At 40.2% G+C, this 26,853-nt stretch overlaps 1 protein-coding gene across 16 annotated transcripts in view; it reads left to right on the top strand.

The window, feature by feature from the left end:
• NUP210L (nucleoporin 210 like) overlaps positions 1-26,853 on the top strand; it is a 135,970-nt gene that overhangs the window by 11,154 nt on the left and 97,963 nt on the right. For 10 of the 16 annotated variants that reach the window (XR_010340294.1, XM_064370402.1, XM_064370413.1 and 7 more), the window contains 10 exons: positions 5,858-5,989; positions 8,421-8,514; positions 9,670-9,820; positions 11,981-12,113; positions 13,850-14,008; positions 18,885-18,953; positions 20,993-21,099; positions 22,226-22,366; positions 24,668-24,805; positions 25,581-25,736. Coding sequence is in view for 15 of the 16 variants with exons in the window: in XM_064370402.1 (XP_064226472.1) it covers positions 5,858-5,989; positions 8,421-8,514; positions 9,670-9,820; positions 11,981-12,113; positions 13,850-14,008; positions 18,885-18,953; positions 20,993-21,099; positions 22,226-22,366; positions 24,668-24,805; positions 25,581-25,736 (1,280 nt within the window). In the remaining variant the exon portion in view is untranslated. Of the gene's footprint in view, positions 1-5,249; positions 5,990-8,420; positions 8,515-9,669; positions 9,821-11,980; positions 12,114-13,849; positions 14,009-18,102; positions 18,580-18,884; positions 18,954-20,992; positions 21,100-22,225; positions 22,367-24,667; positions 24,806-25,580; positions 25,737-26,853 lie in introns of those variants that run through there. The other 6 variants (XM_064370400.1, XM_064370404.1, XM_064370408.1 and 3 more) reach the window with 6 other exon arrangements.

Genomic DNA, 26,853 nt, shown 5'->3' with positions numbered 1-26,853 from the left:
TCCTGGAACACTTCCTTAGTGATAATTCTACCAGCAGATCCTGTGAGGTTTCAACTTACCTTGGGTTTTTTTGTTCATAGACCCCATGTCTTTGTCTTTAATTCTTTTAACTTGGAGTTCTGTTTGTCAGTTTAATGTTTATCAAGTAGAAGGCTAATTTAATTTTAAAACTTTTTAATTTAAAAATAATTTTAGATTTACAAAAGAGATGTAAAGATAATACAGAAAGTTCCCATATACCCTTTACCCAGTTTCCTCTAATGTTCTACTAATCTTCTCTAGGATTCAATTAAAGACACCGCATTGCTAAACTAAGTTGTCATTTTTGCTTTGTCTCCTCCAACCTGTGAGTTTCTCAGTCACTTTTTTCTTTTGAGACAGAGTCTCTCTCTGTCATCCAGGCTGGACTGCACTGGCATGATCTGGGCTCACTGCAGCCTTCACTTCCTGGTTTCAAGTGATCCGCTCACTCCAACCTCTCCAGTAGGTGGGACTGCAGGCATGCGCCACCATGCCCAGCTAATTTTTGTAGAGATGGGGTGTCACCATGTCTGGCCTCTCAGTCACTTTTGATGCTTTTTTTTTTTTTCTGAGACAATCTTGTTCTGTCACCCAGGCTGGAGTGCAATGGCGCGATCTAGGCTCACTGCAACCTCCATCTCCCAGGTTCAAGCAATTCTCCAGCCTCCCGAGTAGCTGGAATTACATCGGCCACCATGACTGGCTAATTTTTTGTATTTTTAGTACAAATGGAGTTTCATAATGTTGGCCAGGCTGGTCTCGAACTCCTGACCTAGTGATCCACCCACCTTGGCTTCCCAAAATGTTGGGATTACAGGCATGAGCCACCATGCCCAGCCTTGACGATTGTAGAGTGTTGGGGCTGGGTGTGGTGGCTCACACCTGTAATCCCAGCACTCAAGTAGATCACTTGAGGTCAGAAATTCGAGACCAGCCTGGACAACATGGCAAAATTCCATCTCTACTAAAAATATAAAAATTAACCAGGTGTGGTGGTACATGCCTGTAATCCCAGCTACTTTGGAAGCTGAGGCATGAGAATTGCTTGAACCCCAGAAGCAGAGGTTGCAGTGAGCTGGATTGCGCTACTGCCCTGCAACAGAGAGAGACTCTATCTCAAAAAAAAAAAAAGAAAAGAAAAAAAAACAGTTGGGCCGAGGTCAGTAGCTCAGGAGGCCTGTAATCTCAGCACTCTGAGAGGCTGAGGCAGGGGGAACACTTGAGCCCAGGAGTTCAAGACCAGCTTGGGCAATTAGCAAAACCAAGTCTCTACCAAAAAAAAAAAAAAAGAGAGAGAGAGAAAATTAGCCAGGGCTGGAGGATTGCTTGAGTCCAGGAGTTTGAGGCTGCAGTGAGCTATGATCGAACTGCTGCACTCCAGAGACCTTTTTTTGTTTTTTTTTGACAGTCTCACCCCATCACCAGGCGCCAGGCTGGAGTGCAGTGGCACAACCTTGGCTCACTGCGACCTCTGCCTCCCAGGTTCAAGCAATTCTCCTGCCTCAGCCTCCCAAGTAGCTGGGACTATAGGTGTGCACCACCACGCCCAGCTAATTTTTTTGTATTTTTATTAGAGACAGGGTTTCACCATGTTGGCCAGGATAGTCTCGATCTCTTGACCTAGTGATCTGCCCGCCTCGGCCTCCCAAAGTGCTAGGATTACAGGCGTGAGCCACCGCGCCTGGCCTTTTTTTTTTTTTTTTTAAAGAGTACTGGTCAGATGTTTTATAGAATGTTTCTCAATTTGGGTTTGTGTGATGTTTTCTCATGATTAGCCTGGGGTTACAGATTTTGAGGAAAAGAAAACCCACATAGAAATTTAAGAGCCCTTCCCATTGCATTATTTTAGGGGGTTCTTGATATCAGCATGATTTATCACTGGTGATGTTAACCTTGACTACTTGGTTAAGGTGGTATCTGTCAGGTTTCTCCACTGTAAAGTCACCATTTTCCCCTTCACATATGCTATTTATTAAAAGTGGTCATTAAGCCTAGCCTACAATTCAAAGGAAGGGGAATTGGCCTGGGCAAAAAAGTGAGACCCTGCCTCTACAAAAAATTAAAAATTAGCCAAGTGCAGTGGCATGCGCCTATAATCTCAACCACTAAGGTGGCTGAGGTGGGAGGATCACTTGAGCCCAGGAGTTCAAGGCTGCAGTGAGCTATGATTGTGCCACCGCTCTCCAGCCTGGGTGACAGAGTGAGACCCTGTTTTTTAAAAAACGAAACAAAAATAAAGGAAAGAAAATTAACCTTTACCTCTTGGAAGGAGGAGTGCCAAAGAATTTGTGCACATGTATTAACCACTGCAATAACTAATAAATATTTAAGAGAGATACTTTGATGTATCCTGTTTCTCCTTGAAGTTTTACCCACTAATTTTAGTGTTTTTCCATGACTCTTAGTACTGTGATTTGTGTGTGTGTGTGTGTGTGTGTGTGTGTGTGTGTGTGTGTGTGAGAGAGAGAGAGAGAGAGAGAGAGAGAGAGATCTTCCTCTTGCAGTAGCATGGTCTCAGCTCACTGAAGCATTGACCACCCAGGCTCAAGTGATTCTTCCACCTCAGCGTCCCAAGTAGCTGGGACCATAAGTGTGCCCCACACCTGGCTAGATTCTTTTTATTATTTGTAAAGATGAGGTGTCATTATGTTGCCTAGACTGATTTTGAACTCCTGGGCTCAAGCAATTTCCTTCATATCTTCTATACTTATTAACTAGTATTGTTCTGAAAGAAAGATGTCTTACATATTACAAGTAACTTCTTCCCAGTTAATTTATTCAGTTATTTATGTCAGTATGGTTTCATGGATATTCATTTAATTTGGGGGCTATATTTCAATATGATCATAATTTATTCTGTTATTCCAGTTTTTCCAGCTTTGACCATTGGGGGCTCTTTCAGGTTGGTTCCTATGTCCTTTGGATTTGCCCTTTTATTTAATTTTTCTGACTGGCTGATTGTACTTTTTAATTTTTTAGTTCTGTGAGATGGGCCAGGGTCATCTTAGCCATTTCTTCAAGGAGTCCTAGTTCTTTATATTAAAGAATTATATTTAGTGCCTGCAATGTCAGCAGTTTGGGAGGTTGAGGTAGGAGGATCACTTGAGGCCAGGTGTTCTAGACTAAGCTGAGTAACTTAGCAAGACTCTGTCTCAACAACAAGAATTATATTTGTGGCCGGGCACGGTGGCCCATGCCCATAATCCCAGTACTTTGGGAGGCCAAGTCAGGCAGATCACGAGGTCAGGATCGAGACCAGCCTGACCAACATGGTGAAACCCCATCTCTATTAAAAAAACACAAAATTAGCCGTTGTGGTGGTATGCACCTGTAATCTCAGCTCCTCAGGAAGCTGAGGCAGGAGATTTGCTTGAACCCAGGAGGAGGTTGCAGTGAGCCAAGATCATGCCACTGCACTCCACTCCAGTCTGGGCAACAGAGCAAGACTCGGTCTCAAAAAAAAAAAAAAGAATTATATTTACACGCCAAGATCTGGGTGCCAGTGTGCTTGTTGCTACTGGTATATCCACTGCTTCTAGGCCCTCTTAGCAAACAGAGCTAGGAAATATATGTATATATGTATATATGCTAACTCATGTATACACATATATCTATACTTATTTCTATATCTGTCTTCATAGATATTAAAATAAACATGATCTCATACTGATATCTTCAATTCTAATCTTGCACCTTGGAGTTTATTCTAGCCTTCCCACCTTGCTTATTGTAACTTCTTTCTCTGACAGGGAGAAAACTGACTTTGATTATCTATGATGTATTTGTTCAGTTCTATTGTCTATATAGTTTCAGGATGAGTAATTCAATTTTTAACATTTCTTGTGAAAGGAAGCATACCATTTCCTGAAATAAGTATGTTTTAGGGCACCTTAGCCTTTGTTGAGGGGCATTTACTTGTATTATCTGATTAACATTCTCCTTTGATTTTTAATGTTTAATTTTGTTGTTGTTGTTTTTGGAGATGAAGACTCGCTCTGTCACCCAGGCTAGAGTGCAGTGGTGCCATCTCGGTTGATTGCAACCTCCACCTCACAGGTTCAAGTGATTCTCCTGCCTCAGCCTCCCGAATAGCTGGGACTATAGGTGTACATCACCACCGTGCCGGCTAATTTTTGTATTTTTAGTAGAGACAGGGTTTCACCATGTTGGCCAGGCTGGTCTTGAACTCCTGATCTCAAGCAATCCTCCCGCCTTGGCCTCCCAGTGCTGGGATTACAGGTGTTAGCCGCTATGCTCTGCCAATGTTTAATGTTTAATTTTTTTTTTTTTGAACAAAGGTAGTAACTTTGCTCACTTTGTCACCCAGGCTGGAGTGCAGTGGCGTGATCTTGGCTCACTGCAAACTATGCCTCCCAGTTTCACACAATTCTCTTGCCTCAGCCTCCTGAGTAACTGGGACTACAGATATGCACCATCACACCCAGCTACTTTTTGTGTTTTAGTAGAAACAGGGTTTTACCATGTTGGCCAGGTTGGTTTCTAACTCCTGACCTCTCAGGTGATCCACCTGCCTCAGCCTCCCAAAGTGCTGGGATTACAAGTGTGAGCCACTGCACCCGGCCTCTCCTTTGATTTTAAAATTCCATGAAAGCAGATCTATGACTAGGGACAGAGTTTATCCCTGATGTTTACTGGTAATTTAGGGTCATTGAAAAGTGGTAGTAACTTTGCTTTTTGGTTTTTGTGGATGAAGCTAAAACCAAAAATGTATAGTTACAATAGTAGAATGGAACAGCTATGTAAACAGTTCCCAAATACATGGCAAATGTGGTAAGAGAGAGTGCTACAATATCACAATTATTTTGTATTACAAATATCGTGATAATTTACCATTTTAAAAATACAGTGATAGAAAATTTTTATCTCGTTCTCATTTTATTCTGTACTGTTTTAGTTAGTGTTTCTGAATTTCATTATGGGTATATTGACTAGAACTCTGGTTAGACTGGTACTCTAGCTAGATCTAATACAGTGGTTCCCAGGCTTTGTAATCTCATGGCTCAGAAAAAAAAAAAAAAAATGATGGGCCGGGCATAGTGGCTCACGCCTGTAATCCAGCACTTTGTGAGGCCAAGGTGGGCAGATCACCTGAGGTCAGGAGTTCAAGACCAGCCTAGCCAACATGGTGAAACCCCATCTCTTCTAAAAATACAAAAATACTAGCTGGGTGTGGTGGTAGGCACCTGTAATCCTAGCTGAGAGGAGAATCACTTGAACCTGGGAGGTGGAGGTTGCAGCGAACCAAGATCACGCTACTATACTCCAGCCTGGGTGACACAGTGACACTCAGTCTCAAAAAAAAAAAAAGAAAGAAAAATAGGAAGAGAGAAGTTTATTGATAGGACTGACTTATAGTTGCCACCATTTTACTTTCCTAAATATATACATTTGAAAAAATTTACTAACACCATTATTTCATAAAAGATAATTTTTACCATTTTAAAAATAAGACGTATGAATAAATTATATTCTTTTAATATGACAACTTAATTTTATTATTCACTATTTTTAAAATTTTATTTGTTGTCATCAGGATCTGGAAGAATTTGGAGCAAAAGGTTAAAATTTTTATTTTTCTCATTTTTCCATGGATGAGTAAAACATCATAGATCAGTGTTTTGGAATCACTGGTCTGGTGTCTGTTGTTTCAAAGAAAGGCTCTTATATCTTGTTATTATGCTATTTTCTTCCATAGGTAAAAGCAGCTGTCATAGTCTTTCTTTTTCATGATCTTTAGAATACAGTTTTGAGTATTTGAGACATTTAATAGATTCAAGACCTATTGAATTAAATACTGTTTTTGGGTTCATTGTAGTGACTGACTATGAGCTACGCTGTGATGTTAAGATTGATGTGATAAAGAGGATCGAAATTGTATCTCGGGCCCGGGAACTTTATGTAGGTGATTCGCCACTGGAACTGATGGTGAGGGCATTGGATGCTGAAGGTAAAGAACTTCAGAGGATACTACAATCAGGAGAAGGGCAATATGAAGAAAAGTTAAAAAAAAAAAAAAAAAAAGAACTTCAGAGGATTCAACAAAATTAACTAAAATAAAGTAATACCCCTTTATGTTTAGCACTTGGAAACAAAAACTTGAGTGATTAGAAATAATATCTATTCTCTCATTTGGAGCTAACTAATAATTCTGAGTGTAATTTAATGTATTAGCTACACACTTTCATAAAATATTACTGCTATTGTTACCTCAGAACTTTTCCTTTCTTTGTTTTTTTTTTTTTTTTTTTTTTTGAGACAGTTTCACTCTTGTTGCCCAGGCTGGAGTGCAATGGCACCATCTCAGTTAACTGAAACCGCTGCCTCCCAAGTTCAAGCAGTTCTCCTGCCTCAGCTTCCAGAGTAGCTGGGATTACAGGCCTGCACCACCACCCCTAGCTAATTTTGTATTTTTAGTAGAGACAGGGTTTCACCATGTTGGTCAAGAACTGACCTCAGGTGATCTACCCACCTCAGCCTCCCAAAGTGCCAGGATTACAGGCATGAGCTACTGCGACCTTTCTTTTCTTTTCTTCTTCCTTTTTTTTTTTTTTTTTTGAGTTGGAGTCTCGCTCTGTTGCCTAGGCTTGAGTGCAGTGGCTTGATCTTGGCTCACTGCAACCTCCGCCCTCCGGGTTCAGGCGATTTTTGTGCCTTAGCCTCCCGAGTATCTGGGATTACAGGTGCGTGCTGCCATGCCCGCTAATTTTTGTGTTTTTAAGGGAGACAGGTTTTCACCGTGTTAACTCCTGGCCTCAAGTGATCTACCCATCTCGGCCTCCCAAAGTGTTGGGATTACAGGCATGAATCACTGTGCTGGCCTCAGAACTTTTCTTAAATATCCAAATCTGTTTTTAAGGGAGACAGGTTTTCACCGTGTTAACTCCTGGCCTCAAGTGATCTACCCATCTCGGCCTCCCAAAGTGTTGGGATTACAGGCATGAATCACTGTGCCGGCCTCAGAACTTTTCTTAAATATCCAAATCTGCCACTGAGCTTCTGCTGATGGTCCCTAGATCAACAATTAAGAACATTTTTTGGAATTTATTGCTAGCTCTGTTTGATCAATCTACTTTCTGTAAACCAGGAGAATTAAATGTAAATCTGTGAAAAAGTTACAATCTTGATCTAATCTTTAACACTTTTAATATTCTATACTATATTAATGCTGTAATGTGGTATTAAGAACATTTAGGTGGTAAACAACAAAACAAAAAAAACACTTAGGTAGGACGTGGTGGCTCATGCTTATAATTCTAACAGTTTGGGAGGCCAAGGTAGAAGAAGTATCCTGTGAGGCCAAGTTTCCCATGGTTGATTAAAAATATATATATATATATATTAAAATGTATTGCCACTTTCTTTGTAAATTACTTGAGTGATTTTTTTTTTTTTTTTTTTTTTTTTTTGAGACAGAGCCTTGCTCTGTCACCCAGGCTAGAGTGCAGTAGTGTGATCTCGGCTCACTGCAATCTCCACCTCCCTGGTTCAAGCAATTCTCTGCTTCAGCTTCCCGAGTAACCGGGATTACAGGCACCCACCACCATGCCTGGCTAATTTTTTGTATCTTTAGTAGAGGTGGGGTTTCAGCATATTGGCCAGGCTGGTCTTGAACTGCTGACTTCATGATCTACCTGCCTCAGCCTCCCAAAATGCTGGGATTACAGGCATGAGCCACCGTGCCCGGCAGAGTGATTTTTTTTGGTCTGAAAAATGAACTATTCTAGAAGCTTTTTTTTTTTTTTTTTTGATACAGAGTCTGTTGCTCAGGCTGGAATGCAGTAACACAAACATGGCTCACTGCAGCCTTGACCTCCCAGGCTCAAGCAATCCTCCTACCTCAACCTCCTGAGTAGCTAGGACTACAGGCACACGCCACTATGCCTGGCTAAGTTTTTATTTCACAGACCGGGTTCCACTGTGTTGCCCAGGTTGGTCTCAAACTCCTGGGTTCCAGTGAATTTCCTGCCTTGGCCTCCCAAAGTTCTAGGATTATAGGCACAAGCCATTGCACCTGGCCTGGAAACTGGTTTTTACAAAAATTTATGTGGAGGGGACCAGGATTAAGGATGCCTTGTCAACCGTGAGATGGCCCTCACGTAGAAAGAAACAGAAAGAGCTTGTCATAATTATTGTCAACCAGAAGTTAATCAGCTTGATTTCTTTTTACTTTCAGACAGCTTGTGCAGCAACAGCATTTATTGTTTGTGTAGGGATCTTTCTCATATATATGTCTTAATTAATTAATGATAGTGTTTTCTATTTCTTAATGAAAGAGGCCTCAAAGTAATTTTCTAGTTAGATTTCCTTTTCTTGTTGTAAATACCTGAATATTTTTTAATACATGATCCTACCTTGTCTGCTTTTGGCTTGCTCTACAGGAAATACTTTTAGTAGTTTGGCAGGGATGATGTTTGAGTGGAGCATTGCCCAGGACAACAAGTCAGCAAGAGAAGAACTGTCTAGCAAAATTAGGTAAACTTGAAGCCAAACATAAATCATCTGACTGTGAAGAAGACATCTGCCATTAAGTGGCATACTGAACAAGCAAGCATTTGCGTGAACTTCGATGATCCTGCTGTCTGTTCTTTTTTGAAACAGATAAATTACTGAGGGGGAATGTCTTTGATAGAATGAAACATGCCATAGATGTAGGTACCTTTATGATGGCTTAATTTGAGCCATTATGGAGGAGTTCGTGAGCTAAGGACCATACAATTATTTGAGCCAGGTGTATCTTCTGGCAGTTTTTTGTTCAAGCTGCCTGCACATGCTGAAGTAGAGGGAGAAGGATAATTGTATGAAATTTTGTCTTCAGTACCAAGCAATAGATCTGAGACAATCCAAGTTTCCTTCTACCACAATTTTAGCCAGAGGCTCATAAATACCTTTCTTTCTTTCTTCTTCTTTTTTTTTTTCTTTTTGAGATGGAGTCTTGCTCTGTCACCCAGGCTGAAGTGCAGTGTCACAGTCTTAGCTCACTGCAATCTCTACCTCCTGGGTTCAAGTGATTATCCTGCCTCAGTCTCCCAAGTAGCTGGGACTACAGGTGCCTGCCACAATGCCCAGCTAATTTTTGTATTTTTAGTAGAGATGAGGTTATGCCATATTGGCCAGGGTGGTCTTGAACTCCTGACCTCAGGTGATCCACCCACTTTGGCCTCCCAGAGTGCTGGGATTACAGGCATGAGCCACCACGCCTGGCTTCTCTTTTCTTTTCTTTCCTTTCCTTTTTTTTTTTTTGAGACAGAGTCTCACTCTGTCCCCTAGGCTGGAGTGCAGTGGCTCACTGCAACCTCCACCTCCTAGGTTTAAGCAATTCTCCTGTCTCAGCCTCCCGAATAGCTGGAATTACAGGCATGTGCCACTACACCTGGCTAATTTTTGTATTTTTAGTAGAGATGGAGTTTCGCCATATTGGCCAGGCTGGTCTCAAATTCCTGACCTCAGGTGATCCACCTGCCTTGGCCTCCCAAAGTGTTGGGATTACAGGCATGAGCCACCATGCCCAGCCAAAAGTGTTTTATATTTTATAGACATTGAAGAAACTATGTTTAACGTATCTTAGGGACTTTTGGAAGAAGACATCATTTAATTCTGCTAGAAACACATTTTATTTTATGTCTTTAGGATTCTTAAATACTCTGAAGCAGAATATTCTCCCCCAGTATATATAACTAAGATGGAAAAAGAGGAGAAACAAGGAGATATGATTTTAGTGTCCGGGATTAGAACTGGCACTGCTGTTGTAAAAGTTCAAATTCATGAACCATTCTATAAGGTAAAAAGTTTGTGTTATAAGTTTTCCTTACTTTTTTTTTGTTTTTCAAGGTAGGATCTTGTTCTGTTGCCCAGGTACTACAGGGACGCACCACCACACCCTGTTTTTTGTTTGTTTGTTTGTTTGTTTTGTTTTGTTTTGTTTTGTAGAGACAGGGTTTTGCCATGTTGCCCAGGCTGGTCTCAAACTTCTGAGCTTAAGCAGTTGGCCTGCCTCAGCCTCCTAAAGCACTGGGATTACAGGTGTGAGCTACCACACCTGGCAAGTGCTATAAATTTTCATCTAATAGTCTTGCCTATGGAAAATATAGTTATTTATGTTTATCTATAGTAAAGCCCTCTATCCTTATCTGATTTGGGCCAATACTTGGTCATTTAATTGAAAAAGTTATTTGAAGTGGGTATTAAAAAAAATTATCTTTTTTAAACATTTTATGGCCTGATTACAATTACAAATGTGACTGGCATTTTCTCTTAAAAGATATAACTACAGTTTATTCAACAATCCTTGATGTAGGTGAAAGGCTTTTCTTTGACCATTAGTTCACTGATTTGAAATCTACATACACTTTCTTGCATAAACTACAGTTTATAATTTCTTCCTATTTTGGGGGTGGGAGGGTTCAAGTGATTCTTGTGCCTCAGCCTCCCAAGTATCTGGGATTATAGGTGTGTGCCACCATGCATAGTAATTTTTGTATTTTTAGTAGAGACGGGGTTTCGCTATGATGGCCAGGCTGGTTTTGAACTTCTGGCCTCAAGTTATCCACCTGCCTCAGCCTCCCAAAGTGCTAGGATTACAGGTGTGAGCCACAGCCCACAGCCCTAATTTCTAGTCAAGTGAAAATTTAGATGCAGGAAGAATTTGAGTGCAGAATTTTATATTTTAAAGGGTTTTCCCTAATATTTTACATTTCTCACTTACACCTAATTGATAGTATGTATTAGCAGCTTGCCTTTCACTTTTTTTGTAAACATTTGATTTTTTTTTTTTTTTTTTTTGAGACAGAGTCTTGCTCTGTCACCCAGGCTGGAGTACAACGTCATAATCTTGGCTCACTGCAACCTCTGCCTCCCGGGTTCAAGCAATTCTCCTGCCTCAGCCTCTTGAGTAGCTGGGATTACAGGTAGCTGCCAACCATGCCCGGCTAATTTTAGTATTTTTAGTAGAGATGGGGTTTCACCATGTTGGCCAGGCTGGTCTTGAACTCCTGACCTCAGGCGATATGCCTGCCTCGGCCTCCCAAAGTGCTATGATGACAGGCATGAGCCACTGTGCCCAGCCAAAACATTTAAATTTTTAGTAGAAACAACAGTTCTCTTTTCACATCTATAGTTTTGTTTTAATGCAATTATAATTACAAGCACAACTTGCATAAATAGATTTGGGAAAAACAAATGTCTTTTGGTAAGCATTTAATTCAATGGCAAGAACATGAGTGTGTGGACCTCCTAGAGAGAAGCCTACCAACCTTGCATTGGGTAAATCTTCACAAAAATCAATGTGTTCAACAGGGAGTGGAAAGTAACAATCTGGCAAGTCAGTTAACTGGAGGTTGGCTGAAAGAATTTCTGCGTTCAGGCCGGGCATGGTATAATCCCAGCACTTTGGGAGGCTGAGGTGGGCGGATAACGAGGTGAGGAGATCAAGACTATCCTGGCCAAAATGGTGAAACCCCGTCACTACCAAAAATACCAAAAAATTTATCTGGTTGTGGTGGTGTGCGCCTGTAATCTCAGCTACTCGGAAGGCTGAGGCAGAAGAATCACTTGAACATGGGAGGTAGAGATTGCATTGAGTTGAGATCGAGTCACTGCACTCCAGCCTGGCAACAGAGCGAGACTCTGTCTCAAAAAAAAAAAGTATTTCTGTGTTCCACAACTGAGTTTTACCTTTTCTCATTTCAGCATACTTGCCTTTCTATTTACCTACTTTTTCTCTTTTAGAAGACTTTTCTATTAGTCTGAGTACCTTAGAAAGTTAATAAGGTATTAAGATTCATGATCACTTTTTAAGGGTAGCTGAAATTATGACTTGTGATTAGGAAAGCTTTTTTTAAAAAAAAATTTTAAAGAAATTTGGAAGAAGTAAGCTTTTAACAAGAAAGATCACTGTGAGAATTCTGTCCATGTAAACTGTTTTTTTCCCTACCTCTTTTAGAAAGTGGCAGCAGCATTGATACGTCTGCTTGTTTTGGAGTATATATTTCTTATACCATCCCATGATATTTATCTCTTAGTAGGAGCATATATTAAATACCAAGTTGCAAAAATGGTTCAAGGGAGAATGACAGGTAAGGTGATTTATTTTTTCTCCTATGATGACTCGCATTTCCCGAATCTTTTCTGCTGACAAGATGAGCAACTCCACATTACATATGAAAAATATTTGGGTTTTTAGATTTTGTTATAGAGTATTAATTGCTATACTCAATTAATATTAGACAGAGATAGCTCCATATCTTGAACATATTAATGGCATAGTTCGGCTGCTTAGCTTCAGTTGCAAGAAGCATCTGAATTCTCTATTAAAACAACAACTAGGCCGGGTGTGGTGGCTCACACCTGTAATCCCAACACTTTGAAAGGCCAAGGTGGGCATATCACGAGGTCAGGAGTTCAAGACCAGCCTGGCCAAGATGGTGAAACTCCGTCTCTACTAAAAATACAAAAATTAGCTAGGCATGGTGGCATGTGCCTGTAATCCCAGTTTTGGAGGCTGAGGCAGAAGAATTGCTTGAACTGGGACCCAGAAGGTGGAGGTTGCAGTGAACCTAGATCGTGCCACTGCACTCCAGCGTGGGCTACAGAGTGAGACTCCATCTCAAAACAACAACTGGCCAGGCATGGTGGCTCTCACTTGTAATTCCAGCTATTCTGGAAGCTGAGGCAGGAAGATTGCTTGAGGCCAGAAGTTCGAGACCAACCTAGGCAACAGAGCAAGATCCCCATCTCTTTTTAATTTAATTGTATTCATTTATTTTTATTTTTTTGAGATGGAGGGGGTCTCCCTTTGTTGCCCAGGTTGTAGTACAGTGGCATAATCATAGCTCACTGCAACCTCGAACTCCTGTGCTCAAGTGATCCTCCCACCTTGGCCTCCCAAGTAGCTGGGACTATAGGTTCCTGCCACCATATCCAGCTCTTTTTTTTTTTTTTTTTAATTGGGAGAGATGGGATCTCATTATGTTATCCAGGCTGGTCTTGAACTCCTTGTCTCAAGTGATTCTCCCACTTTGGCCTCCCTCCCAAAAAGCTGAGATTACAAGCATGAGCCACTGTGCCAGGCCAAAGACCCCATCCCTAAAAATAACTAAATAAATAAAACAACAACTTTACTAGTTTTTAAAGGGAGAGTGAAGACACTTTACCAGAAGGGACTTGAATGATCATTGCAATGATCTTTGTAAAAGTTGTTTCTTGAGAAACCCAATTCATCGACTGAAAACTTAATATTCTATTGATACTAAAAGTTACATTCCATTAACATTAGTCTTTTCATTACTAATAATGACCCCTCCTGATACTCAGTTCACTAGTTTTTAAGAATACAAGCAATACCAGATATATATATATATTTTGAGATGGCGTCTTGCTCTGTCACCCAGGATGGAGTGCAATGACGCAATCTCAGCTCACTGCAACCTCTGCCTCAGCCTCCCAAGTAACTGGGATTACAGGCATGCACCATCATGCCCAGCTAATTTTTATGTTTTTAGTAGATACAGTGTTTCACTATGTTGGCCAGGCTTATCTCGAACTCATGACCTCAGCTGATCTGCTCGCCTTTGCCTCCCAAAGTGCTGGGATTACAGGCGTGAGCCACTACACCTGGCCTCCAACAATATATTTTAACTCATATATTACCCCCAAATGGTTACATGTAGAAATTCATCATAGCAGGAAAAACATTAGAAGCAGATCATACTCTTATGTCTGCTTCCTGATCATTCCTTTATGATCAAGAATACATCGTTATCCACTGGAATGACTGCTGTCACTACATTTATGTATCTTTCATGTCTTACAGAGGTGAAATTTCCCCTGGAACATTATACACTGGAATTGCAAGACCATAGAGTTGCATTTAATGGTTCTCATCCTAAGAAAGTGGCTTTACTGGATGACAAAACAGCCATGGTGACTGCCTTACAACTGGGCCAGACTAATCTTGTCTTTGTCCATAAAAGTATCCTTTTGTTCAAGTTTTAGCTGCCAGTCTATACTTCCTAGAGCATGCTAGACATGTTCTTTGGTAAAATAACTTATTAAGAGTGATTATAATACTACTACAATATTTTTCTATGGGTTTTATTTTTAACAATGAATTATAAATTATTATGGGTTTTATTTTTAACAAAGAATTATAAATTATTATTGTCATAATTTCTAACAGAGTAGGTAGAGAAAAGGAGAATAGTTGGAACTTGGGATCTACTGACTTCAGTGCTTTTTGCAACCTCCATCAAATTGTAATTAGGGAAATTTACAAATTGTAATTAGGGGAAAACAGAGTTTGGAAGAACATGTGAGAATTTAATTTGTTTTTTCCTATTTGTATATGATAATTGAGAAAAGATGGTATTGTCTGCAGTAGATGTTTAACTAATATTTTTAAAATTGTGTTGAGAGCAATTTTTAAAAATTCACTAAACCTGCTATTCAAGGATTGAACACAGAAGGGTACACAGAGATCTGTTATAGTCAGTGAAAACAAAAGAGAATGAAGATTTAAATTCTCAGAAAATTGGAACATGATTTGGATTCCATCTCTAAGTGTTTTATTTGGAAATTTTTTTTTGAATATTTGAATCTGAAAGAAATTCATTCAGCAAATATCTATCATATCTCTACTATATGCTCAACATTGTTCTAAGTTCTGGGTATACAGACTGCCATTTTATCCAGCATAGTTAGATTTTTTTAAAATTATTATTTTTATAGAGACAGGGTCTTGCTCTTTTGCCCAGGCTGGAGTGCAATGGTGCAATCTTGGCTCACTGCAACCTGTAAACTCCCAGGCTTAAGTGATCCTCCCAGCTCAGCCTCCCAAGTAGCTGGGACTACAGGCATGTGCCACCACACCCAGCTAATTTTTGTATTTTTTTATAGACACGAGGCCTCACTGTGTTGCCCATGCTGGTCTTGAACTCCTGGACTCAAGTAATTGACCTGCCTTGGCCTCCCAAAATGCTAAGATTCCAGGCATGAGCCACCACACCCGGCCAGATTTCTTTTTTTTTTTTTTCTTTTTTTAGAGGTAGGGTCTCACTCTGTTGCCCAGGTTAGAGTGCAGGGGCGTGATCATGACTCACAGTAGCCTTGAGCAATCCTCCCACCTCAGCTTTCTGAGTAGCTGAGACTATAGGCACACACCACCATGCCGTACTAATTTTGTAGAGATAGGGTCTTGCTAGACTGAGTAGGCTGGTTGAACTCCTGGCCTTAAGTGAACACATCCTGCCTAGGCCTCCAAAGTGCTTGGATTACAGGTATGAGCCACCACACCCAGTCTTTACCTAGCATAGTTAGAGAAGTCCTCTCTGATAAGGCAACACTGGTGCAGTAAGCCATGTGGATAATTGGTGAAAGACTTCTAGGAAAATGAAAGAGCAATTGCAACGGTTCTGAAGTAGGAACATGTTTGATGTGAGTAAAAAAGAGTACGGAAGACAGTGAAACTGAAGTGCAGTGAATCAGGAAATAGTAGAAGTAATAGAGTAGGGGAGGGGCAGATTAGGTAGGGCCTAGTAGGCTTACTCTGAATAAGCATGTCTCTATTTTGGGCACACTGTCTATGGTGGAGCCCTGCTTCAAAAGGAGCAGTACCTCTGCTGCTTGAAAAGTTGCTAACACCAAAAAAAAATTCTATCAGGTTTTTGTATAATAGTGTTAGTTAGCTGGCTATATTATTTGTCTAGCACACATTAAGGAGAGTTATTGATCCCATGTGGTTTACTTTTTAGTCATTTTAAGGCACCTAGGACATTTTTCAACAAATACCATCATACTTACAAAATAAACTCAATAAATATTCAATATTTATTGAGCCCCAACTGGTGTCAGACACTTTCCTGAATTCCCCAGGTGAACTTAAATGTTCTTTTTCCCCCCTATATTTTCAGTTCTTCTTATTATTTTTTCCAAAGTATCAAATATGAACATACATTGTATTTGTCCATTTATATATCTATTTTGAGGATATGGATAGTGACTATTCATAATTTGTCCCAGCACCTGGCATAGGGTAGCTGGTGGAACTGTTCATGGAGATGGAGAATATAAGAGAAAGAGCAGTTTTAAGGAAAAGGATAGCAAGTTCAGTTTTTCACATGTTAAATTGAAGTGCCTGTGGGGTAGACATCCCAATAGAAATTTTATTATGCCTCTGGAGGAGAAAGATTGAAGATCAAGATAAATAGTTGAAAGTTAGTTTATAGGTAGGTGATAGTTGGAGCTATTGTAGATAAAATCACCTAGGGAAATTATATAGAGTGAGAGAATTTGGCCAAAGATGGAATTGTGTAATGCTGGCTTTTACAGTTCAGATGGAAAAAAAGGACCTGTAAGGAGGGTCTGAAAGAATGCTTAAAATGTAGTATTATAGAAAAACCAAGGATGGGTGTGGTGGCTTATGTCTGTAATCCCAGCACTTTGGGAGACTGAGGCAGGTGGATTACTGGTCAGGAGTTTGAGACCAGCCTGGCCAACATGGAGAGACTCCTTCTCTAATAATAATATAAAAATTAGGCCGGGCGTGGTGGCTCATGCCTGTAATCCAAGCACTTTGGAGGCCAAGGCGGGTGGATCACCTGAGGTCAGGAGTTCAAGACCAGACTGACCAACATGGTGAAACCCCATCTTTAAAAAAAATAAAAAATAATAAAAATAATTTTAAAAAATTAGCAGGGCATGGTGGTACATGCCTGTAATCCCAGCTACTCAGGAGGCTGAGGCAGGAGAATCACTTGAACCTGGGAAGCAGAAGTTGTAGTGAGCCGAGATGGCGCCACTGCACTCCAGCTTGGGAAACAGAGTGAAATGAGTCTCAACTGAAAAAAAAAGAAAGAAAAACCAGAGAGAGGAATTTCCTGATAACCAAATTAGAAATTTACAAAGAGAAGAAGATTGTTCAACAGGTCAAATCTGGTAGTGATGTCAAGATAAAGATTGAAAGCTTGTGGTAACTAGGAGGTCTTGGGTCACTTTGTTAGTAAAATCAGCTTGACTTTCACAAGGAGAAAACAAAGTAGAATTTTGAAAAAGACACAAGGAGGACTTTTTTTTTCTAAGATTGGAAAAACTTGAACATTTCTCTTAATTAAACAGAGAAAGATGGTAGAGATAAGGGAAAAAAGGGAGCCAGTTGTTGGAGCATGTTTTCTGAGAGGCAACAGGAAATGAGATTTAGAATGCAGATAGAAGGCTTAGATCTTATTCTGATATCTTACTCCAATATCAGAAGAATGAATTGTTGTAGAGATCTGTTGAGATGTTTGTAAAATGAAGAGGATGTTGTTATTTCTGACTTTCTTTCTAGCTCTTATATTTTATGAATATTATAGTAAAGTACATATCAGAACTAAACCTAAGTTTGGCACAGAGTTACCCATACAGTATTTAGGAGATTTGCTTTAGGCCAGGCACAATGGCTCATGCATGTAATCCTAGCACTTTGATAGGCTGAGGCAGGAGGATTTCTTGAGTCCAGGAGTTTAAGATCAGTCTGGGCAACATAGTGAGACCCCATCTCTACAAAAAGTAAAAGGTTAGCCAGGTGTGATGGTGCAGGCCTGTAGTGACAGAGTGAGACCCTGTCTCAAAAAATAATAATAATAATAAAGATGGACCAGGTGCAGTGACTCATACCTGTAATCCCAACACTTTGGGAGGCTGAGCCAGGTGGATCACCTGAGGTCAGGAGTTTGAGACCAGCCTGGCCAACATGGCAAAGCCCTGTCTCTACTAAAAATACAAAAATTAGCCAGGTATGGTGGCACGTGCCTATAGTCCCAGCTACTTGGGAGGCTGAGGCAGGAGAATCGCTTGAACCTGGAAGGTGGTAGTTGAGTGAGCCAAGATCATGCTGTTGCACTCCAGCCTGGGTGACAGCACAGTGGTGCAATGTCAGCTCACTGCAACTTCTGTCTCCCAGGTTCAAGCAATTCTCTTGCCTCAGCCTCCCGAGTGGCTGGGATTACAGGTGCACGCCACCAGGCCTGGTTTATTTTGATATTTTTAGTAGAGATGGGGTTTCACCATGTTGGCCAGGCTGGTCTCAAACTCCTGACCTCAATTGATCCACCCGCCTCAGCCTCCCAAAGTGCTGGGATTATAAGCATGAGCCACCCCACTTGGCCAATTATGTATTTCTCTGAGCAGAAGTAATTTATTCTTAGCTTTGGGATGTAGTTTTTTTTTTTAGAACAAAGCATAGTCTTAATTAGATTCTATATAGACTAATACTGGAGTAAATTTATGTTCTTGCCAGAATTATCTGAAATGGTAGTGGTAGAATGAGGTATAAGTGACCCAGAAGTATCTGGTGGCAAGCAGAAACATTTTGGTGTTAAACATTTGCTGCAGATAATAGAAAATCAACTAGTGATTTTGAAACTGTCTGTGGAGTTCTAGGCATGTTGCTGGAAGGCAAGTCATGCCTCTCCCTCTTCGTCCGTCAACACTGTTCATCTCTTCAACCAGAAGGACTCTTCCTCCAGAACGGAACTACTTTGTCCTGCTTCCATACTGGGCTCCTATGTAGGTGTTTATTTGGAAAAAGGGTTCTGCAGCTACATTAGTATTAAAAGCACAAAGCATGATCTTTTTTTCCGCCCTTTCTATCTTCCTCAAATTTGAAATTCAAGAATATCTGACTCATAAGATGACTAAGAGTCCCTCAGACTTTTCGCAGAAGTATACACATTTAAGTTTTGGCTTTCCAGAGGATAATAAAAGATAGGAAGTCGTTTGTTTTCATTTGTGCGTTTGTTTGTTTTTCTCCTTTGGTACCTTACCTTTTTACCCAACTCTGGCTCACATAATTTCCTTAAGCAAAAATTAAGATGTTCATATGCGATCTGTGTCTGGACTCCCAAATTGCACAATATATGTTGTAGAGCCTGGATTTTTAGGTATCTTAGATCATACTTTTCAGAAAAGTGGATAGTTTAAATGATTTCTCTAAAATGAGTGCATTAAAAACTAGAGTGTTTCTTCAACTTTCATTCTGAGACTTAACGAATTTCAAATTCAACCTTAGTCTGACATATTTCATCAAATTGTTCTGATTAAATGCTATCACAAGAGTGAAGCATGTTGAAACAGATTGTGAGAAAATATGAAAATCCATGTAATACAATTTTGAGGTTAGGAAAAGAGATTTTATACAAGGAAAAATAATCTTAATGCTCATATGTCATATGAAACAATGAGTCTGACTAAAAGAAGCTAAAATATTGCCTGACACATTAGGAATGAGCCGAAAGTCTAGTTTCTTCTTGTCTACAGATATAAATGAAAGTGTTTCCATTTTTGTTGGTGTTTGTTTTTGTTTTTGTTGAGACAGGGTCATGCTCCGTCACCCAGACTGGAACACAGTGGCACAATCTAAGCTGACTGCAACCTCTGCCTCTTGGGCTCAAGCAGTCTTTACGAAACTTAGCCTCCCAAGTAGCTGGGACTACAGGTATACCACCATGCCTGGCTAATTTTTGTGTTTTCTGTAAAGGTGGGATTTTGCCACAGTGCCTAGGCTAGTCTCGAACTCCTGAGCTCAAGGGATCTGCTCTCCTCAACCTCCCAAAGTGCTAGGATTACAGGCATGAACCACCATGCCAACCTAAAGTGCTTCTTTATACCTGAGATGAGCTAAGTTAAACCAGGATTTTTTGAACCCTAAATTATTATACAATTTTTTCTTTTTTTTTTTTTTTCTGAGACAGTGTCTGGCTCTATTGTCCAGGATGGAATGCAGTGGTATAATCACAGCTCACCGTAGCCTCCAGTTCCTGGGCTCAAGTGATCCTTCCACCTCAGCCTCATCAGTAACTGGAGCTATAGCTGCGAGCAACCACACTCAGCTAATTTTTAAATTTTTTGTAGAAGTGAGATCTTGCTGTATTGCCCAGGCTGGTCTCAAACTCCTGGGCTTGAGCAATTTTCCCTCCTTGGCCTCCCAAAGTGTTAGGATTATAGGTGTGAGCCATCAGGCCTGACCTTATATTGAGAGAAGGAACTAAAAGATCTACTTTGGAGAGCCAGGTGCAGTGTTTCATGTCTAATTCCAGCACTTTGGGAGGCTGAGGCTGAGGCTGGCACATTACTTGAGCCTAGGAGTTTGAGACCAGTGTGGGCAACATGGGGAAACCCTGTCTCTACTATAAATAGAAGAATTAGCCAGGTGTAGTGGCCTAAGCTTGTAGTCCCAGCTACTCAGAAGACTGAGGTGGAAGGATCGCCTGAGCCCAGGAGGTCAAGGCTGAGGTAGGTCACGATCACACCACTGTACTCCAGCATCTGTGACAGTGAGACCCTGTCTCAAGAAAACAAAACAAAACAAATCTACTTTAGACCAGGCACAGTGGCTCAGGCATGTAATCCCAGCACTTTGGGTGGCTGAGACAGGCAGATCACTTGAGGCCAGGAGTTTGAGATCAGCCTGGCCAACATGGCAAAACCCCATCTCTCCTAAAATTACAAAAATTAGCTGAGCATGGTGGTGTCACACCTGCAATCCCAGCTATTTGCGAGGATGAGGGCATGCCCAAAAATTGGTTGAACCCAGGAAGTGGAAGTTGCAGTGAGCCAAGATCGCCACTGCACTCCAGCCTGGGCAACAAAGCAAGACTGTCAAATAAATAAAGTAAGAAAAGAAAGGAAGAAAGAAAAAGAAGGAAGAAAGGAAAGAAAGAAAGAAACAGAAAGGAAAGTGAAAGGAGGGAGGGAGGGAAGGAAGGAAGAAAGAAAGAATCTACTTTGGAAACCATCTCCATCTATTAGTAAATTTTGCTGTTTGAATAGTTTTATAAAGATTGTATTTTTAAATTCATTGTAGAAAAATGTTAGCCTCTTCTAATATTTTTGTTTCTTGATTTGTATATAGGTTTCACTGTCCAACCTGTAGAAAAATGTTGGCCTCTTCTAATATTTCTGTTTCTCGATTTGTGTATAGGTTTCACTGTCCAGCCTGGAAATCGATGGAGTCTAGAGGTGGGACAGTTGTATGTCATTACAGTAGAAGTCTTTGATAGAAGCAGCACAAAGGTCTATATTTCAGATGTGAGCCAGTCTTTTGTATTTTTCTGAGCTCCTTATAGGGATGAGATACATAAGATATGCAGTGGGCCATGTTCCTGGCTAGAAAACCCAAGTCCTCTTTGATTCTAGATTTTTACCTTTGGAAAAGCAACTTGCTAATTTATTATTATCATTAATTCTGTTATTCTTTTTTATAATTTTTTAAATTTTTGAGACGAGTTGCGTTCCATCACCAGGCTGGAGTCCAGTGGGATGGTCTCAGCTCGCTGCAACCTCCGACTCCCTGCTTCAAGAGATTCTCTTGCCTCAGCCTCTTGGAGTAGCTGGGATTACAGGCACGCACCACCATGCCCAGCTAATTTTTGTATTTTTAGTAGAGACAGGTTTCACCACGTTGGCAAGGATGGTCTCAATCTCCTGACCACGTGATCCACCCGGCTTGGCCTCCCAAAGTGCTGTGATTACAGGTGTGAACCACCACACTCAGCCTTTTTTTTTTTTTTTTTTTTTTTAAAGAGAGTCAGTCTCTCTCTGTCACCGAAGCTGGAATGGTGGTGTGATCATAATTCATTGCAGCCTCCAACTTCTAGCTCAAGCAATCCTCCTACCTCAACTGGAATTAAAGACATAAGCAACCATGTCCAGCTAGTTTTATTCTTGAGGAATGCTAAATCAGAAGTAAAAGATATAATTTGGTCAGAATTATAGAAAAGAATTGAAATGAGTACCAGTGGTAACACTTTGGAGGGTGTTCTCTTTCTACAACTTCACATCAGAGATGGTTACCAGAGTTTTGTAGTGATGAGAATAGTAGTATGACTATTAGATGTGAAATATTGTACTCGGGGTCCTTATTTTATCCTGAGAACTGCCAATTTATAAAATGGTAAAAATTACACTAAAATTTGCATAAGCTTTGACTGTTGCTATTCCTAATGCTTGCCATTGATAGATCTTTCAAAAACTAGTACCATTTTAAAATTCTATCTCCCCAACTTAGAATTTCCATGAGGGAGAGCAAGAGTTTTGTTTTTATCTCTTTAGTCCATGAATGCATAGTTACAGTTTTATGTATGCTTTGGGATTAAGATGGCTTCAGGGAAAGAATATATCTTCAGGTTTGTGTTACTGTGGGGCTGATTTTCAGAATCTCAGGATTACACATGACTTTCCTAAGGAGTACTTTGAAGAGCAACTAACTACTGTGAATGGATCTTATCACATAGTAAAAGCCCTGAAAGATGGTGCTGTGGTAATAAATGCATCCTTGACCTCCATCATTTACCAGGTAGGAATTAAAAAGACAGTGTTTGTATTTTAAGCACAAAATACAAAGCACCAAAGAAACTTGACTGATTTGTTGATTAGCAAGCAGATAAATAACATTTGCCACCTTTATCTTTCACAATAATAAAGAAATGGATAAACAGCACACTCTGTAAGTTTATACCTCTACAAATTTTCTGTTCTAATCTATGTTATTATACATAAAAATGTCTGCATTTGTGGTCATTGTGTATATATTATTTGGGGTTTCCAGTATCATTAAAAACATTTTTTTCTTTTTTTTTTTTTTTTGAGAGAGGGCCTCATTTTGTCAGCCAGGCTGGAGTGCAGTGGTGCAATCATGGCTCACTGCAGCCTCAACTTCCCAGGCTCAAACAATCCTCCCACCTTAGCCTCCTGAGTAGCTGGGACTACAGGTGCATGCCACCATACCTGGCTAATTTTTGTTTTTATTTAGTTTTTTTGAGACAGAGTCTTACTCTGTTACCCAGGCTGGAGTGCAGTGGTGCAATCTTGGCTCACTGCAAGCTGCGCCTCCCAGGTTCAAGTGATTCTCGGGGGTCATTCTCAGCCTCCTGAATAGCTGGGATTACAGGCACCCGCCACCATGCCCAGCTAATTTTTGTGTTTTTAATAGAGACAGGGTTTCACCATGTTGGCCAGGCTGGTCTCAAACTCCTGACTTCAAGTGATCCACCCACCTCAGCCTCCCAAAGTGCTGGAATTGCTGGCATGAACCACCATTTCCAGCTTTTAAAGTTTCTTATGCTGGAGGAACTTTATGATGGATTGTTGGGTTATATCTTTCTTCTTTTTTAATATAAACATTTCTGCCATATGCTATTGGTTATTTAGACCAATCCTAAGACAATGTATATTACATAATGGCTACTATACAAGGGGATGAATACCAGGAGTCAGAGATCTTTGGGGGCCATATTTTAGTCTAGTTATCATAGATAGGTGCTCCAAATTGGTTCTGGGGTCTCTGATATTAGACATAAATGATTTAATGAGCCTGTTTCCAGTGATAAAGTGAGCACTGGTATTCCATAGCACGCAATAGCAAAACAGCTGTTTAAATTATTACCTGTAGACACTGCAGTAAAGTGCATAGAGAAGGCAAAGCTTTAGGTAACCAAGTGGTCACTGCCATAAAACATTGTAGTGAAAGTAAGGGATTTAATATGATTGATTACTGTTGCTAAATATGCTGGATAGTGTGGGGAAAGAAAATGGTTAGATCAGGGCTTTAAATTCTCAGCACAAGATCCCCATAAGAGATCTAAAAGTTTCTCTGATTGTTCTTGAAGAACCTCTTACTACCAGATTATTATATCTTATCTGCAATCATGTGATTAAAACAACAAGCAGATTTTTAAAAAATACCTATTTAGAAATTTAATAATGCACTTCTAAATAGAGTTGTCTCTCAGTATATGTGGGGAACTAGTTTCAGGACCCCCACATGTACCAAAATCCATACACATACTCAAGTCCCCCAGTCAGCCCTATAGAACCTTATTATTGTTATTATTTTGAGATGGAGTTTCACTCTTGTTGCCCAGGCTGGAGTGCAATGGCACGATCTCGGCTCACTGCAACCTCTGCCTTCCAGGTTCAAGCAATTCTGCCTCACCCTCCCAAGTGGCTGGGATTACAGGCATGCATCACCACACCCAGCTAATTTTTTGTATTTTTAGCAGAGATGGGGTTTCACCATGTTGGCCAGGCTGGTTTCAAACTCCTGAGGTGATCCACCCACCTTGGCCTCCCAAAGTGCTGGGATTACAGGCGTGAGCCACCGTGCCTGGCCAGCCCTGTAGAACCTTATGCAACAAGTTGGCCCTCTGTAAACATTGGTAGGTTTTGCTTGTTTTTAAGTATAAGGGGTATTTCTTACCTCAGCACGTTTAAATATTCTCCATTTCTTTTGAATAGCTTATAGTTTCCCTTTGCCTTTACAGTTTATGGATATCCAGGAGTCTTTCTTCTGAAACTATGATTTCCCTTCCTATGTTGAATTTTTTAAAAAGCCTTTTTTATTTCAGGGAATTTTAAACTATTTTCTGTGATTGTGATAATTAGTTTAAGTGTAGGAAAATCCTTTTCATTATTATTGAATCATAGTAGCTATGCTTCTTTAATGAAGAGAAATATGTATTTTTTATTTCTTTTATAGATAGAAACTGGTTGAGTAATTTATGAGCATACCATTTTGCTGATGTTTTGAGTATATGAATGTGTATTATAAGAACAGTCCTTATAACATATGTTTTGCTCCTTTTTTCCTGTTCTTTAGAATAAAGATATTCAGCCTATAAAATTTCTAATCAAACACCAACAAGAAGTGAAGATTTATTTTCCCATCATTCTTACACCCAAATTTCTGGCATTTCCTCATCATCCTATGGGAATGTTATATCATTATAAAGTACAGGTATGGTGTCCTATAAGGCTTCACAAAGAGATAAGCTGGTTTCTCTGATAGATTAATTTATTGAAAATTTATTAATGTCAAGTTTACTTCCTCCCAATCCTAAGAGTATATCTTGGATTTTGGTGACAATCAAAATTATACTCTTGAATAATGTCATCTATAACAAGACTTGGTCATAGTGCTTTCTGTCTCTCTTCCCAATATCTTTTCCTGGTGAGTTTTATAAAATTCTGTTGTGTCTTTTTTTGATATTTTGTGAAACTACCATTACTTTGCCTCTCTTTAGTATTTCTCTTGCCCATTAAGCTGCTTTACTATAGTGTCACAGTTCCCTTTTTTTTTCCCCCTGAGTTTTGTTCTTGTTGCCCAGGCCAGAGTGTAGTGGTACAATCCCAGCTCACTGCAATCTCCAACACCCAGGTTCAAACGATTCTTCTGCTTCAGCCTCCAGAGCAGCTGGGATTACAGGCACGTGCCACCATGCCCAGCTAATTGTTGTATTTTTAGTAGAGATGGGGTTTCGACATGTTGGCCAGGCTGGTCTTGAACTCCTGACCTCAGGTAATCTGCTCACCTCAGCCTCTTAAAGTGCCGGGATTACAGGAGTGAGCCACCACACCCAGCCTAGTGTCAGAGTTTCTAATGTGTACAAAAATAATTTATTAAATTATGTTATTATTTTGTAAACTTTATTTCACCAGTCAAGTTTTACATTTTCGCTTAAATTTCGTTTTCTTCCTATTGTAATTAAATGTAATGTTGTACGTTTTCACAGGTAGAGGGTGGCAGTGGCAACTTTACCTGGACCTCTTCTAATGAAACAGTGGTCATGGTAACCACGAAAGGAGTGGTGACTGCAGGTCAGGTCAGGGGGAACAGTACTGTTTTGGCCCAAGATGTACAAAATCCCTTTCGATATGGAGAAATTAAGGTAAACAACTCTCCAAATGGTCTTCTTATTACCCCTACAACACTACTGTCTAAGTGCATTAACACATTTTTAAAAATACCTAGTCCAACTTGACTATTTAAAAATATTACTCACATTCACAGTCTAGAAATACTTTTTTTTTTTTTGAAAGGAAATCTTGCTTTTGTGGCCCAGGCTGGAGTGCAATGGCACAATCTCGGCTCACTACAACCTCCACCTCCCGAGTTCAAGAGATTCTCCTGCCTCAGCCTCCTGAGTAGCTGGGATTACAGGCACCTGCCATCACACCCGGCTAATCTTTGCAGTTTTAGTAGAGACAGGGTTTTGTCATGTTGGCCAGGCTGCTCTCAAACTCCTGACCTCGTGATCCACCGGCCTCAGCTTCCCAAAGTGCTGGGATTATAGGCGTGAGCCACTACACCTGGCCAGAAATACATATTTTAAAAATATTTCTGTAACTAGATTGACTCTTGCGTCACTTAATAGTCACTTATTTAACATCTATGTTTGTTTCCTCATAGGATGATGTTAGTATCCACCTCAAAGGTTATATTAGAATTATTGAAAAATGTTTTTAACTGGAAAATTTTGGAAATAAAATGATGAAATGCATTCTGTATTTATTATACTAATTGTAAAAACACATGCAAAACTGAAAACAGTAATAGGTAACATTTTGAGCACTTTTACAGTGCTGTATGTGTTCAGAGAAACTTCCCTTGTAATGCATTATAGAAATGGTAACTGAAAGTATAGTCTTTGTTGTCAGAATTAAATGAGATAGGGTTTACCCCAGTGCATAGCATATATTTACTATTTAATTAATGTTAACCAGGTGTGGTGGTTCACGCTTGTAATCTCAGCACTTCGGGAAGCCAAGGTGGGTGGATCACAAGGTCAAGAGATCGAGACCATCCTGGCCAACACAGTGAGACCCCATCTCTACTAAAAATACAAAAATTAGCCGGGCCTGGTGGCGCACACCTGTAGTTCCAGCTACCAGGAGACTGGGGCAGGAGAATCACTTGAGCCGGGGAGGAGGAGGTTGCAGTGAGCTGAGATCGCGCCACTGCACTCCAGCCTGGGTGACAGAGCGGCACTCCATCTCAAAAGAATG

The sequence above is a fragment of the Aotus nancymaae genome, unplaced genomic scaffold, assembly GCF_030222135.1.
Source record: "Aotus nancymaae isolate 86718 unplaced genomic scaffold, 86718_ANA_hifiasm-v0.15.2.pri h1tg000108l, whole genome shotgun sequence".
Lineage (NCBI taxonomy): Eukaryota > Metazoa > Chordata > Mammalia > Primates > Aotidae > Aotus > Aotus nancymaae.
This window is presented reverse-complemented; position numbering and strand designations above follow the sequence as displayed.